Below are 15,740 nucleotides of genomic sequence, written 5' to 3' on the forward strand. Positions count from 1 at the left end.
TTTTCCTGGCACTACCTCGCTGGAGGGGAGGGGGATTCTATTTCATGTGTGGTGGGGTGGCGACGGGAATAGATGAAGGCAGCAAGTATGAATATGTATATGTGTATATATGTATGTCTGTATGTATATGTAGGTATACGGTGAAATGTTATTATTTTTTTTATTATACTTTGTCGTCTCCCGCATTAGCGAGGTAGCGCAAGGAAACAAACAAAAGAATGGCCCAACCCACCCACATACACATGTATATACATACACGTCCACACACGCACATATACATACCTATACATTTCAACGTATACATATATATACATACGCAGACATATACATATATCTACACACATGTACATAATTCATACTTGCTGCCTTTATTCATTCCCATTGCCACCCCGCCACACATGAAATGACACCCCTCCCTCCTCCTGCATGTGTGCGAGGTAGCGCTAGGAAAAGACAACAAAGGTCACATTCATTCACACTCAGTCTCTGGCTGTCATGCATAATGCACCGAAACCACAGTTGCCTTTCCACATCCAAGCTCCACAAAACTTTCCATGGTTTACCCCAGACGCTTTACATGCCCTGGTTCAATCCACTGACAGCACGTCAACCCCAGTATACCACATCATTCCTATTCACTCTATTCCTTGCACGCCTTTCACCCTCCTGCATGTTCAGGCCCCGATTGCTCTAAATCTTTTTCATTCCATCCTTCCACCTCCAATTTGGTCTCACTTCTCCTCGTTCCCTCCACCTCTGACACATATATCCTCTTGGTCAATCTTTCCTCGCTTATTCTCTCCATGTGACCAAACCACTTCTATACACCCTCTTCTGCTCTCTCAACAACGCTCTTTTTATTACAACACTTCTCTCTTACCCTTTCATTACTTACTCGATCAAACCCCTTCACACCACATATTGTCCTCAAACATCTCATTTCCAACACATCCACCCTCCTCAGCACAACCCTATCAATAGCCCACACCTCGCAACCATATAATATTGTTCGAACCACTATTCCTTGAAACATACCCATTTTCGCTTTTCGAGATACTGTTCTTGCCTTATACACATTCTTCAACACTCCCAGAACCTTTGCCCCCTTCCCCACCCTGTGACTCACTTCTGCTTCTATGGTTCCATCCACTGCTAAATCCACTCCCAGATATCTAAAACACTTCACTTTCTCCAATTTTTCTCCATTCAAACTTACCTCTCAATTGACTTGTCCCTCAACCCTATTGTACCTAATAACCTTGCTCTTATTCACAGCTTTCTTCTTTCAAACACTACCTAACTCAGTCACCAGTTTTTGAAGTTTCTCACCCGAATCAGCCACCAGCGCTGTATCATCAGTGAACAACTACTAACTCACTTCCCAAGCCCTCTCATCCACAACAGACTACATACATGCCCCTCTCTCTAAATGTATATGTTGTATATACATATGTATATATGTATATTCACAGCTTTCTTCTTTCAAACACTACCTAACTCAGTCACCAGTTTTTGCAGTTTCTCACCTGAATCAGCCACCAGCGCTGTATCATCAGGGAACAACAACTAACTCACTTCCCAAGCCCTTTCATCCACAACAGACTGCATACTTGCCCCTCTCTCTAAATGTATATGTTGAAATTTATTTATATGTATATGTGCATGTGTGGGCGTTTATGTATATACATGCGTATGTGGGTGGGTTGGGTTTTCCTTGTCTGTTTCCTTGCAATACCTTGCTAATGCAGGAGACGGCAAATAAGTATAATAAATAATATTTATTTATTTATTTTGCTTTGTCGCTGTCTCCCGCATTAGCGAGGTAGCGCAAGGAAACAGTCGAAAGAATGGCCCAACCCACCCACATACACATGTATATACATACACGTCCACACACGCAAATATACATGCCTATACATCTCAACGTATACATATACATACACACACAGACATATACATATATACACATGTACATAATACATAGTCTGCCTTTACTCATTCCCATCATCACCCCGCCACACTTGAAATAACATTCGTTCACACTCAGTCTCCAGCTGTCATGTAATAATGCACCAAAACCACAGCTCCCTTTCCACATCCAGGCCCCACAGAAATTTCCATGGTTTACCCCAGACGTTTCACATGCCCTAGTTCAATCCGTTGACAGCACGTCGACCCCGGTATACCACATTGTTCCAATTCACTCTATTCCTTGCACACCTTTCATCCTCCTGCATGTTCAGGCCCCGATCACTCAAAATCTTTTTCACTCCATCCTTCCACCTCCTATTTGGTCTCCCACTCCTCCTCGTTCCCTCCACCTCTGACACGTATATCCTCTTGGTCAATCTTTCCTCACTCATTCTCTCCATGTGACCAAACCATTTCAGAACACCCTCTTCTGCTCTCTCAACCACACTCTTTTTATTACCACACATCTAGCTTACCCTACTATTACTTACTCGATCAAACCCCTCAAACACCTCATTTCCAGCACATCCACCCTCCTCCACACAACTCTATCCATAGCCCATGCCTTGCAACCATATAACATTGTTGGAACCACTATTCCTTCAATATAATAAATAAACATTCATATACATTTTTCATTGTATTTGATCGCCGTTTCTCACGTCAGTGAGGTAGTGCTAAGAAACAGACAGAGAAAGACCCATCCACTCACATACACAGATATACATACAGGCACATACATATATTTATCTACATATATATATACAAACACATATCTACATAAATAACCATGTACATAATCATACTTGCTTACGTTCAACCATTCTCAGTACCATCCCATCCCACAGGAAACAGCATTGCCATCCCGTGTCAGCGAGGTAGCATCAAGAAAACAGACAAAAAAGGCCACATTAAGTCACACTTAGTCTCTAGTTGTCATGCATAATGCACAAAAACCACAGCTCCGTATCCACATTCAGGTCTCCAAGACCTTTCTAAGGTTTACCCCAGACATTTCACATGCCTGGTTTAGTCAAATGACAGCACATCGACCCTGGTATACCGCATTGTTCCAATTCGCTCTATTCCCAGCACATCTCTCACCCTCCTGTATGTTAAGGCCCCAACCACTCAAAATCCTTCTCACTCTTTCCTTCCACCTCAATTTGGTCTCCCGCTTCTCTTTGTTCCCTCCACCTATGACACATATATCTTCTTTGTCAAACTTTCCTCACTCACTCTCTTTGTGTGTCCAAACCTTTCCAACGTACTCTCTTCTGTGCTCTCAACCATACTGCTTATTACAACACATCTCTCTTACCCTTTTTACTTACCCAATCAAACCACCTCACACCACATATTTTCCTCAAACGTTTCACATCCAACACATCCACCCTCCTTCACACAAAGCCCATGCCTCACAACCATATAATTTATTGGAACTACAGTTCCAACAATTTTTGCTCTCCAATATAACTTACTCTCTTTCCACACATTCTTCATCACTCACAGAACCTTTGCCCCCTCCCCCACCCTATGACTCGCTTCCCCTTCCATGGCTCCATTTGCTGCCCAGTCTACTCCTGAATATCTAAAACACTTCACTTCCTCCAATTTTTCTCCATTCATATTTACATCCCAAATAACTTGGTACTTCAATCCTGCTGAACCTAATAACCTTGCTTTTAATCACATTTACCCTTAACTTTCTCACCTCACACACCCTTTCAAACTCATCACCAACTTCTCCAGTTTCTCACTTGAATCAGTCCCCAATGCTGAATAATCAGTGAACAACAACTGACTCACTTCCCAGGCCCTCTCATCCCCAACAGACTGCATACCCACCCTTCCTCCAAAACTCTTGCAGTTACCTCTCTTACCACCCCATCCAATAACAAATTAAACAACTATGGTGACACCACACACCTTTGCCGCACACTGACCTTTACTGTGGACCAATCCTCTCCTCTCTTCCTACTTGTACATGTGCCTTACACCCTTGAGAAAAACTTCTCTGCTTCTAGCAGCTTACCTTCCACATCACATAATCTTAAGATCTTCCACAAAGATTCTCTATCAATCCTATCATATGCCTTCTCCAAATCCATAAATGCCACATATAAATCCATCTGTTTTTCTAAGTATTTCACACACACATCCTTCAAAGCAAACACCTGAACCACACACCCTCTACCACTTCTGAAACCACACTGCTCCTCCCCCATCTGATGCTCTGTACATGTCTTCTCTCTTTCTATCTACCTATCTATATCTGACATCTGTACCCTTTCAGGAACTCCCTCAAGGGGGTGGCCATGGCCATAGAGTCTCCATAACTAGTAAACTCCGGTGCTGCTTCTTGGCCTTTAATGTCTCATCCTTAATAGGCCTCTGGCAGAGGGCCAATCTAACACAGTGTTTGCAGAGGCTCCTGCCTACTACTTCTACCTAATGTTTCTAACTAATACCTCTACCTAAATGTTCCTACCTACTACTATCTATTGCTTGTACCATTTTGCCAAAAGGCAAGGCTAGCACACAGTACTCACCACAGGAAATCTAGAGTTACAAGGAATGAGTTGTGTGAGTTAAGTGTCGTCAAGTGTTGTGTGTGACGGGGACAGAGATTCTTTATGTTTGCGGACAAAATGCCAGCAGTTCGTGTAGGTGAGGCAGAAAGAAAAGAAATCTACCTGGGTCAGAAGAGTGCAACTTGACAACCAATGAGGTGCTGGCTCACTATGCAGCTATCACTACACTAATCCTCAATCAATGCCCATACATACAATTTTCTAAGTATACTTAACAAACTTATGCCTCTTTAGTTTGAACACTCACCTTTATCCCCTTTGCCTTTATAAAATGGCATAATACATGCATTCCTCCAATCCTCAGGCACTTTACCATAATCTACATATACAATGAATATCCTTACCAACCAATCAACAACACAGTCACCCCCTTTCTGAATAAACTCAACTGCAATACCATCCAATCCTGCCACCTTACCGGATTTCATCTTCCACAAGGCTTTCACCACCTCTTCTCTTTTCACCAAACCACTCTCCAACCTAAACACCACACATCTGCCACTCTATCATCGAACACATTCAACAATCTTTCAATATACTTACTCCATCTCCTCCTCACTTCATCACTCCCTGTTATCACTTCCCCTTTTGCTCCATTCACTGATGTCCTCATTTGTTCTCTTGTCTTTCACACATTATTTACCTTCTTCCACAACATTTTCTATTCTCCCTAAAGTTTAATGATACTCTCTCACCCCAACTCTCATTTGCCCTCATTTTCAACCCCTACATCCTCCTCTTAATCTCTTGCCCCTTTCTCTTATAGATCTCCCAATCATTTGCACACCTTTCTTGTAAGTATTGCCCCAAATGCCTTTTTTTTTCTCTTTCACTAGCAACATTCCTTCATCCCACCACTCACTACCCTTCTTAATCTGCCTTCCTCCGAAATTCTGCATGCCACATGCCATCACTGCTTCCCTAAATGCCTCCCATTTCTCATCCACTCCCCTCACTTCATTTGTGCTCACCTTTTGCCATTCTACACTCATTCTCTCCGATATTTCTTCACACACGTCTCCTTTCCAAGCTCACTTACTCTTACAACTTTCTTCTCCCTGACACTGTCTCCTCTTTTTTGAAAATCTCTACAAATCTTCACCCTCACCTCCTCCACAAGATGGTGATCAGATATCCCACCAGCTGCCCTTCTCAGCACACTTACATCCAAAAGGTTCTCTTTTACATGCCCATCAATTAATATCTGTCTATCTATATCTCTGATGCCCATTCCCTCCAGGAACTCCCATCCAGGGGTGGCCTCAGCATAAGAGTCCATTTATCCCTGTCCTTACATGTTATCCCTGTCCCTACATGTCTCCTTCGCATACACCATTCCACGCATTTTTCCCATGTTTCTCTCCCTCCAGTATTCCTCAACCCTATTGGCCCATGTCACAAGTTATCTTCCACTCATACCGTACTATCACACGCTCTCCTTATAAACTCCCAGTCTTGCATTCTTTCCACATGCCCAAACCATCTCAAAGTATTATGTTTCACCCATTCTACCACTCCACAATTCATTCCCTTTGCATTCCTTGCCATACCACATTTCTCATACACACTTTCATTCCTTTCTTCATTCCATCCAGTCACATCACATACTCTTTTCAAATAGCTCATTTCTACAGCCTGGATTCTTGACCTCTGTGCCTCATTCCACATCCATATTTCACCTGCATGGGTCAGGGTTGGGAGGACTATGCTGACCCTTAATCCTCTCTTCACTTCCATACTCGCACCTCTACCCTTCATTATTCTATTAAGGGACCCAATGACTCTTCTACCATGTACTGCTCTCTCCCTTATCTCTCCTTCCATATCACCACACTCACCCACAACAGCTCCCAGATACTGAAATTCCCCCACTTCTTTCAATCTTTTCCCCCCCATATTCAAAGCACAATTTAGTACACTTTCTTCTTTCACTCCATGTGGTTTTACAAAATCTCACTACATTTCCTTTCAAATACCATTATTTTACTTTTACATGCATTTACTTTCAATCTCCTCTGCTTACACACATCATGAAACATACTTGCAACCTTCTGCAACTCCTCTTCACTCGTCAAAAAGGCTAGCCACTAGCTACCGCATCTCACCATCACACTCCATCTCTGCACCACTTTTCCGTAGCTTTGCTTTCATCTTCCTTATCACTCCATCCACATATATTAAAAAAGCCATGGTGACATCACACAGCCCTGCCTCACACCTACAGTATCCCAAAACTTTCGCTCAGCACTCCATCCACTCTTATACAATTAATACGTAATCTAATAACGACCCTTGACCATTTTTCCTACTCATATACATGTAATTGTGTATATCTCTCTTCTGAACCAGATATTCCAAATCACTGGTCTTTTTTCTGCATACAATTCCACAAGCTCTTCACCATTTCCATTCATAACACTAAAAACCCCATTTGGACCAATTATATCCTCAAGTGCCCCATTATTTACCTTCGCATTTAAATAACACATCATTAATGCCCGGTCTCATGCACCAAAACTGCTGACACACTCACTCAGCTGGTCCCAAAACACTTGCCTCTCCTTCTTTGCATGGCCAAGTGCATAAGCACCAATAATCACCCATCTCTCACCATCTACATTCCGTTTTACCCACATCAACCTATAATTTACTTTCTTACACTATAACACTCTCCTACAACTGCTTCAGGGGTAGTGCTACTCCTTCCTTAGCTCTTGTCCTCTCACCAACCCCTGACTTTACTCCTAAGACATTTCAAAACCAATCTCACCCTGTACCCTTGAGCTTCATTTCACTTAAGAGCCAAAACATTTATAAACAATTATTCAAACAATTACCTGTAAATATTCATGACACTCCTAATTAGTCACAATATGTAAACTCTGTTAACAATAATGTAGCATTACTATTTGGAACATTATCTACGTTTACAAACATGGTCTTAAGACTCCAATTGCAGCATGCAGCACAATAGATGATTCAAGCAGAAGAGCTTACTTGCACAACTGATGTTTCAAAATAATGCTGGTAAATCCACTAACCTGGCTTGTAAAATAACCAAAAGCAAAGGCAGATAATATCCATCCTTGCCAATAAAGGGTCCATTTATATTCACCAGCCATGGGAACAATGGCCAGTGGCATTAGAACTCTGTCTGCAGCATTGATGAAGTTGGCAACTGAACACAACACCACCACTTTTGATTTGTAACCAAATGAACGCCATTGAAACTTCATTCTGTAAAAAAATACATATATTATTATTTCTTATCATACTTAGTCACTGTCTCCCGCATTAGCGAGATAGTGCAAGGAAACAGATGAAAGAATGGCCTAACCCACCCACATATACATGTATATACATAAATGCCCACACATGCACATATACATACCTATACATTTCAACGTATACAATTTTTTTTTCATACTATTTGCCATTTCCCGCATTAGCGAGGTAGCGTTAAGAACAGAGGACTGAACATTTGAGGGAATATCCTCACTTGACCCGCTCCTATGTTCCTTCTTTAGGAAAACTAAAAATGAGAGGGGAGGATTTCCAGCCCCCTGCTCCCTTCCCTTTTAGTCGCCTTCTACGACATGCAGGGAATACGTGGGAAGTATTCTTTCTCCCCTATCCCCAGGGATATACATACATATACATATATACACATGTACATATTCATACTTGATGCCTTCATCCACTCCCCATCGCTGCCACACATGAAATGGCACCCCCCTCCCCCTGCATACATGCAAGGTAGCGCTAGGAAAAGACAACAAAGGCCACTTTCATTCACACTAAGCCTCTAGCTGTCATGTGTAATGCTCCCAAACCATAGCTCCCTTTCTACATCCAGGCCCCACAAAACTTTCCATGGTTTACCCCAGATGCTTCACACACCCTGGTTCAATCCATTGACAGCACGTTGACCCTGGTATACCACATCATTCCAATTCACTCTATTCCTTGCACTCCTTTCACCCTTCTGCATGTTCAGGCCCCAATCACTCAAAATCTTTTTCACTCCATCCTTCCACCTCCTATTTGGTCTCCCACATCTCGTTCCCTCCACCTCTGACACATATATCCGTTCCCGTTGCCACCAGCGGCTGCCACACATGAAATGGCACCCCACTCCCCCCACGCGCATGCAAGGTAGCGCTAAGAAAAGACAACAAAGGCCACTTTCGTTCACACTCAGTCCCTAGCTGTCATGTGTAATGCTCCCAAACCATAGCTCCCTTTCTACATCCAGGCCCTACAAAACTTTCCATAGTTTACCCCAGATGCTTCACGTACCCTGGTTCAATCCACTGACAGCACATTAACTCTGGTAAACCACATCATTCCAGTTCACTCTATTCCTTGCATTCCTTTCACCCTTCTGTATGTTCAGGCCCCGATCGCTCAAAATCTTTTTCACTCCATCCTTCCACCTCCAAATTGGTCTCCCACATCTCGTTCCCTCCACCTCTGACACATATATCCTCTCTGTCAATCTTTCCTCACTCATTCTCTCCGTCTGACCAAACCATTTCAAAACACCCTCTTCTGCTCTCTAAACCACACTCTTTTTATTACCAAACATTTCTCTTACCCTTTCATTACTTACTTGATGAAACCACCTCACACCACATATTGTCCACAAATATCTCATTTCCAACGTTGAAAAATGTGTGGAAGTTGAGAACGCTATCTTGGAAAGCAAAAATGGGTATGTTTGAAGGAATAGTGGTTCCAACAATGTTATATAGTTGCGAGGAGTGGGCTATAGATAGAGTTGTGCGGAGGAGGGTGGATGTACTGGTAATGAGATGTTTGAGGACAATATGTGGTGTGAGGTGGTTTGATCAAGTAAGTAATGAAAGGGTAAGAAAGATGTGTGGTAATAAAAAGAGTGTGGTTGAGAGAGCAGAAGAGGGTGTTTTGAAATAGTTTGGTCACATGGAGAGAATGAGTGAGGGAAGATTGACCAAGAGGATATATGTGTCAGAGGTGGAGGGAACGAGGATAAGTGAGACCAAATTGGAGGTGGTAAGATAGAGTGAAAAAGATTCTGAGTGATCAGGGCATGAACATGTAGGAGGGTGAAAGGCGTGCAAGGAAAAGAGTGAATTGGAACAATTTGGTATACTGGGGTCGGCGTGCTGTCAATGCATTGAACCAGGGCATGTGAAGCATCTGGGGTAAACCATGGAAAGTTCTGTGGGGCCTAGACATGGAAAGGGAGCTGTGGTTTTGGTGCATTATACATGACAGCTAGAGACTGCGGAGGAGGGTGGATGTACTGGAAATGAGATGTTTGAGGACAATATGTGGTGTGAGGTGGTTTGATCGAGTAAGTAATGAAATGGTAAGAAAGATGTGTGGTAATAAAAAGAGTGTGGTTGAGAGAGCAGAAGAGGGTGTTTTGAAATAGTTTGGTCACATGGAGAATGAGTGAGGAAAGATTGACCAAGAGGATATATGTGTCAGAGGTGGAGGGTACGAGGAGAAGTGGGAGACTAAATTGGAGGTGGAAAGATGGAGTGAAAAAGATTTTGAGTGATTGGGGCCTGAACATGCAGGAGGGTGAAAGGCGTGCAAGGAATAGAGTAAATTGGAACGATGTGGTATACAGGGGTCGACATGTTGTCAATAGATTGAGCCAGGGCATGTGAAGCATCTGGGGTAAACCATGGAAGGTTCTGTGGGGCCTGGATGTGCACTATACATGAAAGCTAGAGACTGAGTGTGAACGAATGTGGCCTTTGTTGTCTTTCCTAGCACTACCTCGCGCACACACGGTGGGAGAGGGTTTTCATTTCATGTGTGGCGGGGTAGCGACAGGAATGAATAAGGGCAGACAGCATGAGTTATGTACATATGTATACATGTATATGTCTGTGTGTGTACACATGTATGTATATACATATGCATGTGGGTGGGTTGGGCCATTCTTTTGTCTGTTTGCTTGTGCTACCTCGCTAACGTGGGAGATAGCGACAAAGTATGATAAATAAAAAAGAAATATATATATATATATATGAATTTATTTATTATTTATTTTGCTTTGTTGCTGTCTCCCGTGTTAGCGAAGTAGCGCAAGGAAACAGATGAAAGAATGGCCCAATCCACCCACATACACATGTATATACATTCACGTCCACACACGCAAATATACATACCTATACATCTCAACGTATACATACATATATACACAGACATATACATATATACACATGTACATAATTCATACTGTCTGCCTTTATTCATTCCCATCGCCATCCCGCCACACATGAAATAAAAACCCCCTCCCCCCCATGTGTGTAAGGTAGCGCTAGGAAAAGACAGCAAAGGCCACATTTGTTCACACTCAGTCTCTAGCTGTCATGTAATAATGCATCGAAACCACAGCTCCCTTTGCACATCCAGGCCCCACAGAACTTTCCATGGTTTACCCGAGACACTTGACGTGCCCTAGTTCAATCCATTGACAGCACGTCGACCCTGGTATACCACATCGTTCCAATTCACTCTTTTTCTTGCACGCCTTTCACCCTCCTGCATGTTCATGCCCCAATCACTCAAAATCTTTTTCACTACATCTTTCCACCTCCAATTTGATCTCCTACTTCTCATTCCCTCCACCTCTGACACATATATCCTCTTGGTCAATCTTTCCTCACTCATTCTCTCCATGTGACCAAACCATATCAAAACACCCTCTTCTGTTCTCTCAACCACACTCTTTTTATTACCTCACATCTCTCTTACCCTATTATTACTTACTCGATCAAACCACCTCGCACCACATATTACCCTCAAACATCTCATTTCCAGCACATCAACCCTCCTCCGCACAACTCTATCTATAACCCACGCCTTGCAACCATATAACATTGTTGGAACCACTATTCCTTCAAACATACCCATTTTTGCTTTCAGAGATAATGTTCTCAACTTCCACACATTCTTCAATGCTCCCAGAATTTTCACCCCCTCTCCTACCCTATGATTTGCTTCCGCTTCCATAGTTCAATCCGCTGTCAAATCCACTCCCAGACATCTAAAACACTTCACTTCCTCCAGTTTTTCTCCATTCAAACTTACTTCCCAATTGACTTGTCCCTCAACCCTACCGTACCTAATAACCTTGCTCTTATTCACATTTACTCTCAGCTTTCTTCTTTCACACACTTTACCAAACTCAGTCATCAGCTTCTGCAGTTTCTCACATGAATCAGCCACCAGCGCTGTATCATCAGCGAACAACAACTGACTCACTTCCCAAGCTCTCTCATCCACAACAGACTGCATACTTGCCCCTCTTTCCAAAACTCTTGCATTCACCTCCCTAACAACCTCATCCATAATCAAATTAAACAACCATGGAGACATCACACACCCCTGCCGCAAACCAACATTCACTGACCACCAATCACTTTCCTCTCTTCCTACACGTACACATGCCTTACATCCTCGATAAAAACTTTTCCCTGCTTCTAACAACTTGCCTCCCACACCATATATTCTTAATACCTTCCACAGAGCATCTCTATCAACTCTTATCATATGCCTTCTCCAGACCCATAAATGCTACATACAAATCCATTTGCTTTTCTAAGTATTTCTCACATAAATTCTTCAAAGCAAACACCTGATCCACACATCCTCTACCACTTCTGAAACCACACTGCTCTTCCCGAATCTGATGCTCTGTACATACCTTCACCCTCTCAATCAATACCCTCCCACATAATTTCCTAGGAATACTCAACAAACTTATACCTCTGTAATTTGAGCACTCACTTTTACCCCCTTTGCCTTTGTACTATGGCACTATGCAAGCATTCCACCAATCCTCAGGCACCTCACCATGAGTCATACATACATTAAATAACCTTACCAACCAGTCAACCATACAGTCACCCCCTTTTATAATAAATTCCACTGCAATACCATCCAAACCCGCTGCCTTCCAGGCTTTCATCTTCCATAAAGCTTTTACTACCTCTTCTCTGTTTACCACATCATTTTCCCTAACCCTCTCACTTTGCACACCACCTCAACCAAAACACCCTATATCTGCCACTCTGTCATCAAACACATTCAACAAACCTTCAAAATACTCACTCCATCTCCTTCTCACATTACCACTACTTGTTATCACCTCCTCATTAGCCCCTTCACTGAAGTTCCCATTGATCCCCTTGTCTTACGCAAATTATTTACCTCCTTCCAAAACATCTTTTTATTCTCCCTAAAATTTAATGATACTCTCTCACCCCAACTCTCATTTGCCCTCTTTTTCACCTCTTGCACCTTTCTCTTGATGCCCTGCCTGTTTCTTCTATACATCTCCCACTCATTTGCATTATTTCCCTGCAAAGATCGTCCAAATGCCTCTCTCTTCTCTTTCACTAATAATCTTACTTCTTCATCCCACCACTCACTACCCTTTCTTATCTGCCCACCTCCCATGCTTCTCATGCCACAAGCATCTTTTGCGCAAGCCATCACTGCTTCCCTGAATACATCCCATTCCTCCCACACTCCCCTTATGTCCTTTGTTCTCATCTTTTTCCTTTCTGTACTCATTGTCTCCTGGTACTTCCTCACACAAGTCTCCTTCCCAAGCTCACTTACTCTCACCACTCTCTTCACCCCAACATTCTCTCTTTTTTTCTGAAAACCTCTACAAATCTTCACCTTCGCCTCCACTAGATAATGATCAGACATCCCTCCAGTTGCACCTCTCAGCACATTAACATCCAAAAGTCTCTCTTTCGCACGTCTATCAATTAACACGTAATCCAATAACACTCTCTGGCCATCTCTCCTATTTACATTTATTTATTTTCCTTAGTCGCTGTCTCCCGCGTTAGCGAGGTAGCACAAGGAAACAGACGAAAGAATGGCCAAACCCACCCACATACACATGCATATACATACACGTCCACACATGCAAATATACATACCTATACATCTCAATGTATACATACATATACGCACACAGACATATACATATATATTTTTTTTTTTTTATACTTTGTCGCTGTCTCCCGCGTTTGCGAGGTAGCGCAAGGAAACAGACGAAAGAAATGGCCCAACCCACCCCCATACACATGTATATACATACGTCCACACATGCAAATATACATACCTACACAGCTTTCCATGGTTTACCCCAGACACTTCACATGCCTTGATTCAATCCACTGACAGCACGTCAGCCCCGGTATACCACATCGCTCCAAATCACTCTATTCCTTGCCCTCCTTTCACCCTCCTGCATGTTCAGGCCCCGATCACACAGAATCTTTTTCACTCCATCTTTCCACCTCCAATTTGGTCTCCCTCTTCTCCTTGTTCCCTCCACCTCCGACACATATATCCTCTTGGTCAATCTTTCCTCACTCATCCTCTCCATGTGCCCAAACCATTTCAAAACACCCTCTTCTGCTCTCTCAACCACGCTCTTTTTATTTCCACACATCTCTCTTACCCTTACGTTACTCACTCGATCAAACCACCTCACACCACACATTGTCCTCAAACATCTCATTTCCAGCACATCCATCCTCCTGCGCACAACTCTATCCATAGCCCACGCCTCGCAACCATACAACATTGTTGGAACCACTATTCCTTCAAACATACCCATTTTTGCTTTCCGAGATAATGTTCTCGACTTCCACACATTCTTCAAGGCCCCCAGAATTTTCGCCCCCTCCCCCACCCTATGATCCACTTCCGCTTCCATGGTTCCATCCGCTGCCAGATCCACTCCCAGATATCTAAAACACTTCACTTCCTCCAGTTTTTCTCCATTCAAACTCACCTCCCAATTGACTTGACCCTCAACCCTACTGTACCTAATAACCTTGCTCTTATTCACATTTACTCTTAACTTTCTTCTTCCACACACTTTACCAAACTCAGTCACCAGCTTCTGCAGTTTCACACATGAATCAGCCACCAGCGCTGTGTCATCAGCGAACAACAACTGACTCACTTCCCAAGCTCTCTCATCCCCAACAGACTTCATACTTGCCCCTCTTTCCAAAACTCTTGCATTTACCTCCCTAACAACCCCATCCATAAACAAATTAAACAACCATGGAGACATCACACACCCCTGCCGCAAACCTACATTCACTGAGAACCAATCACTTTCCTCTCTTCCTACACGTACACATGCCTTACATCCTCGATAAAAACTTTTCACTGCTTCTAACAACTTTCCTCCCACACCATATATTCTTAATACCTTCCACAGAGCATCTCTATCAACTCTATCATATGCCTTCTCCAGATCCATAAATGCTACATACAAATCCATTTGCTTTTCTAAGTATTTCTCACATACATTCTTCAAAGCAAACACCTGATCCACACATCCTCTACCACTTCTGAAACCACACTGCTCTTCCCCAATCTGATGCTCTGTACATGCCTTCACCCTCTCAATTAATACCCTCCCATATAATTTACCAGGAATACTCAACAAACTTATACCTCTGTAATTTGAGCACTCACTCTTATCCCCTTTGCCTTTGTACAATGGCACTATGCACGCATTCCGCCAATCCTCAGGCACCTCACCATGAGTCATACATACATTAAATAACCTTACCAACCAGTCAACAATACAGTCACCTCCTTTTTTAATAAATTCCACTGCAATACCATCCAAACCTGCTGCCTTGCCGGCTTTCATCTTCTGCAAAGCTTTCACTACCTCTTCTCTGTTTACCAAATCATTTTCCCTAACCCTCTCACTTTGCACACCACCTCGACCAAAACACCCTATATCTGCCACTCTATCATCAAACACATTCAACAAACCTTCGAAATACTCACTCCATCTCCTTCTCACATCACCACTACTTGTTATCACCTCCCCATTTGCGCCCTTCACTGAAGTTCCCATTTGCTCCCTTGTCTTACGCACTTTATTTACCTCCTTCCAGAACATCTTTTTATTCTCCCTAAAATTTAATGATACTCTCTCAAACTCTCATTTGCCCTCTTTTTCACCTCTTGCACCTTTCTCTTGATGCCCTGCCCTGGTTTCTTCTATACATCTCCCACTCATTTTGCAATATTCCCTGCAAAGATCGTCCAAATGCCTCTCTCTCTCTTTCACTAATCATCTTACTTCTTCATCCCACCGACTCACTAACCCTTTCT

At 42.9% G+C, this 15,740-nt stretch overlaps 1 protein-coding gene across 2 annotated transcripts in view; it reads right to left on the reverse strand.

Annotated features, from left to right (window-relative positions):
* The window catches only part of LOC139762047 (uncharacterized), a 149,520-nt gene that overhangs the window by 122,185 nt on the left and 11,595 nt on the right, over positions 1–15,740 (reverse strand). For both annotated transcript variants that reach the window (XM_071686818.1, XM_071686823.1), the window contains exon 2: positions 7,607–7,802. In XM_071686818.1, the coding sequence (XP_071542919.1) occupies positions 7,607–7,801 (195 nt within the window). In that variant the 5' untranslated portion in view covers position 7,802. The remainder of the gene's footprint in view (positions 1–7,606; positions 7,803–15,740) is intronic.

The sequence above is a fragment of the Panulirus ornatus genome, chromosome 3, assembly GCF_036320965.1.
Source record: "Panulirus ornatus isolate Po-2019 chromosome 3, ASM3632096v1, whole genome shotgun sequence".
NCBI classification, from domain to species: domain Eukaryota; kingdom Metazoa; phylum Arthropoda; class Malacostraca; order Decapoda; family Palinuridae; genus Panulirus; species Panulirus ornatus.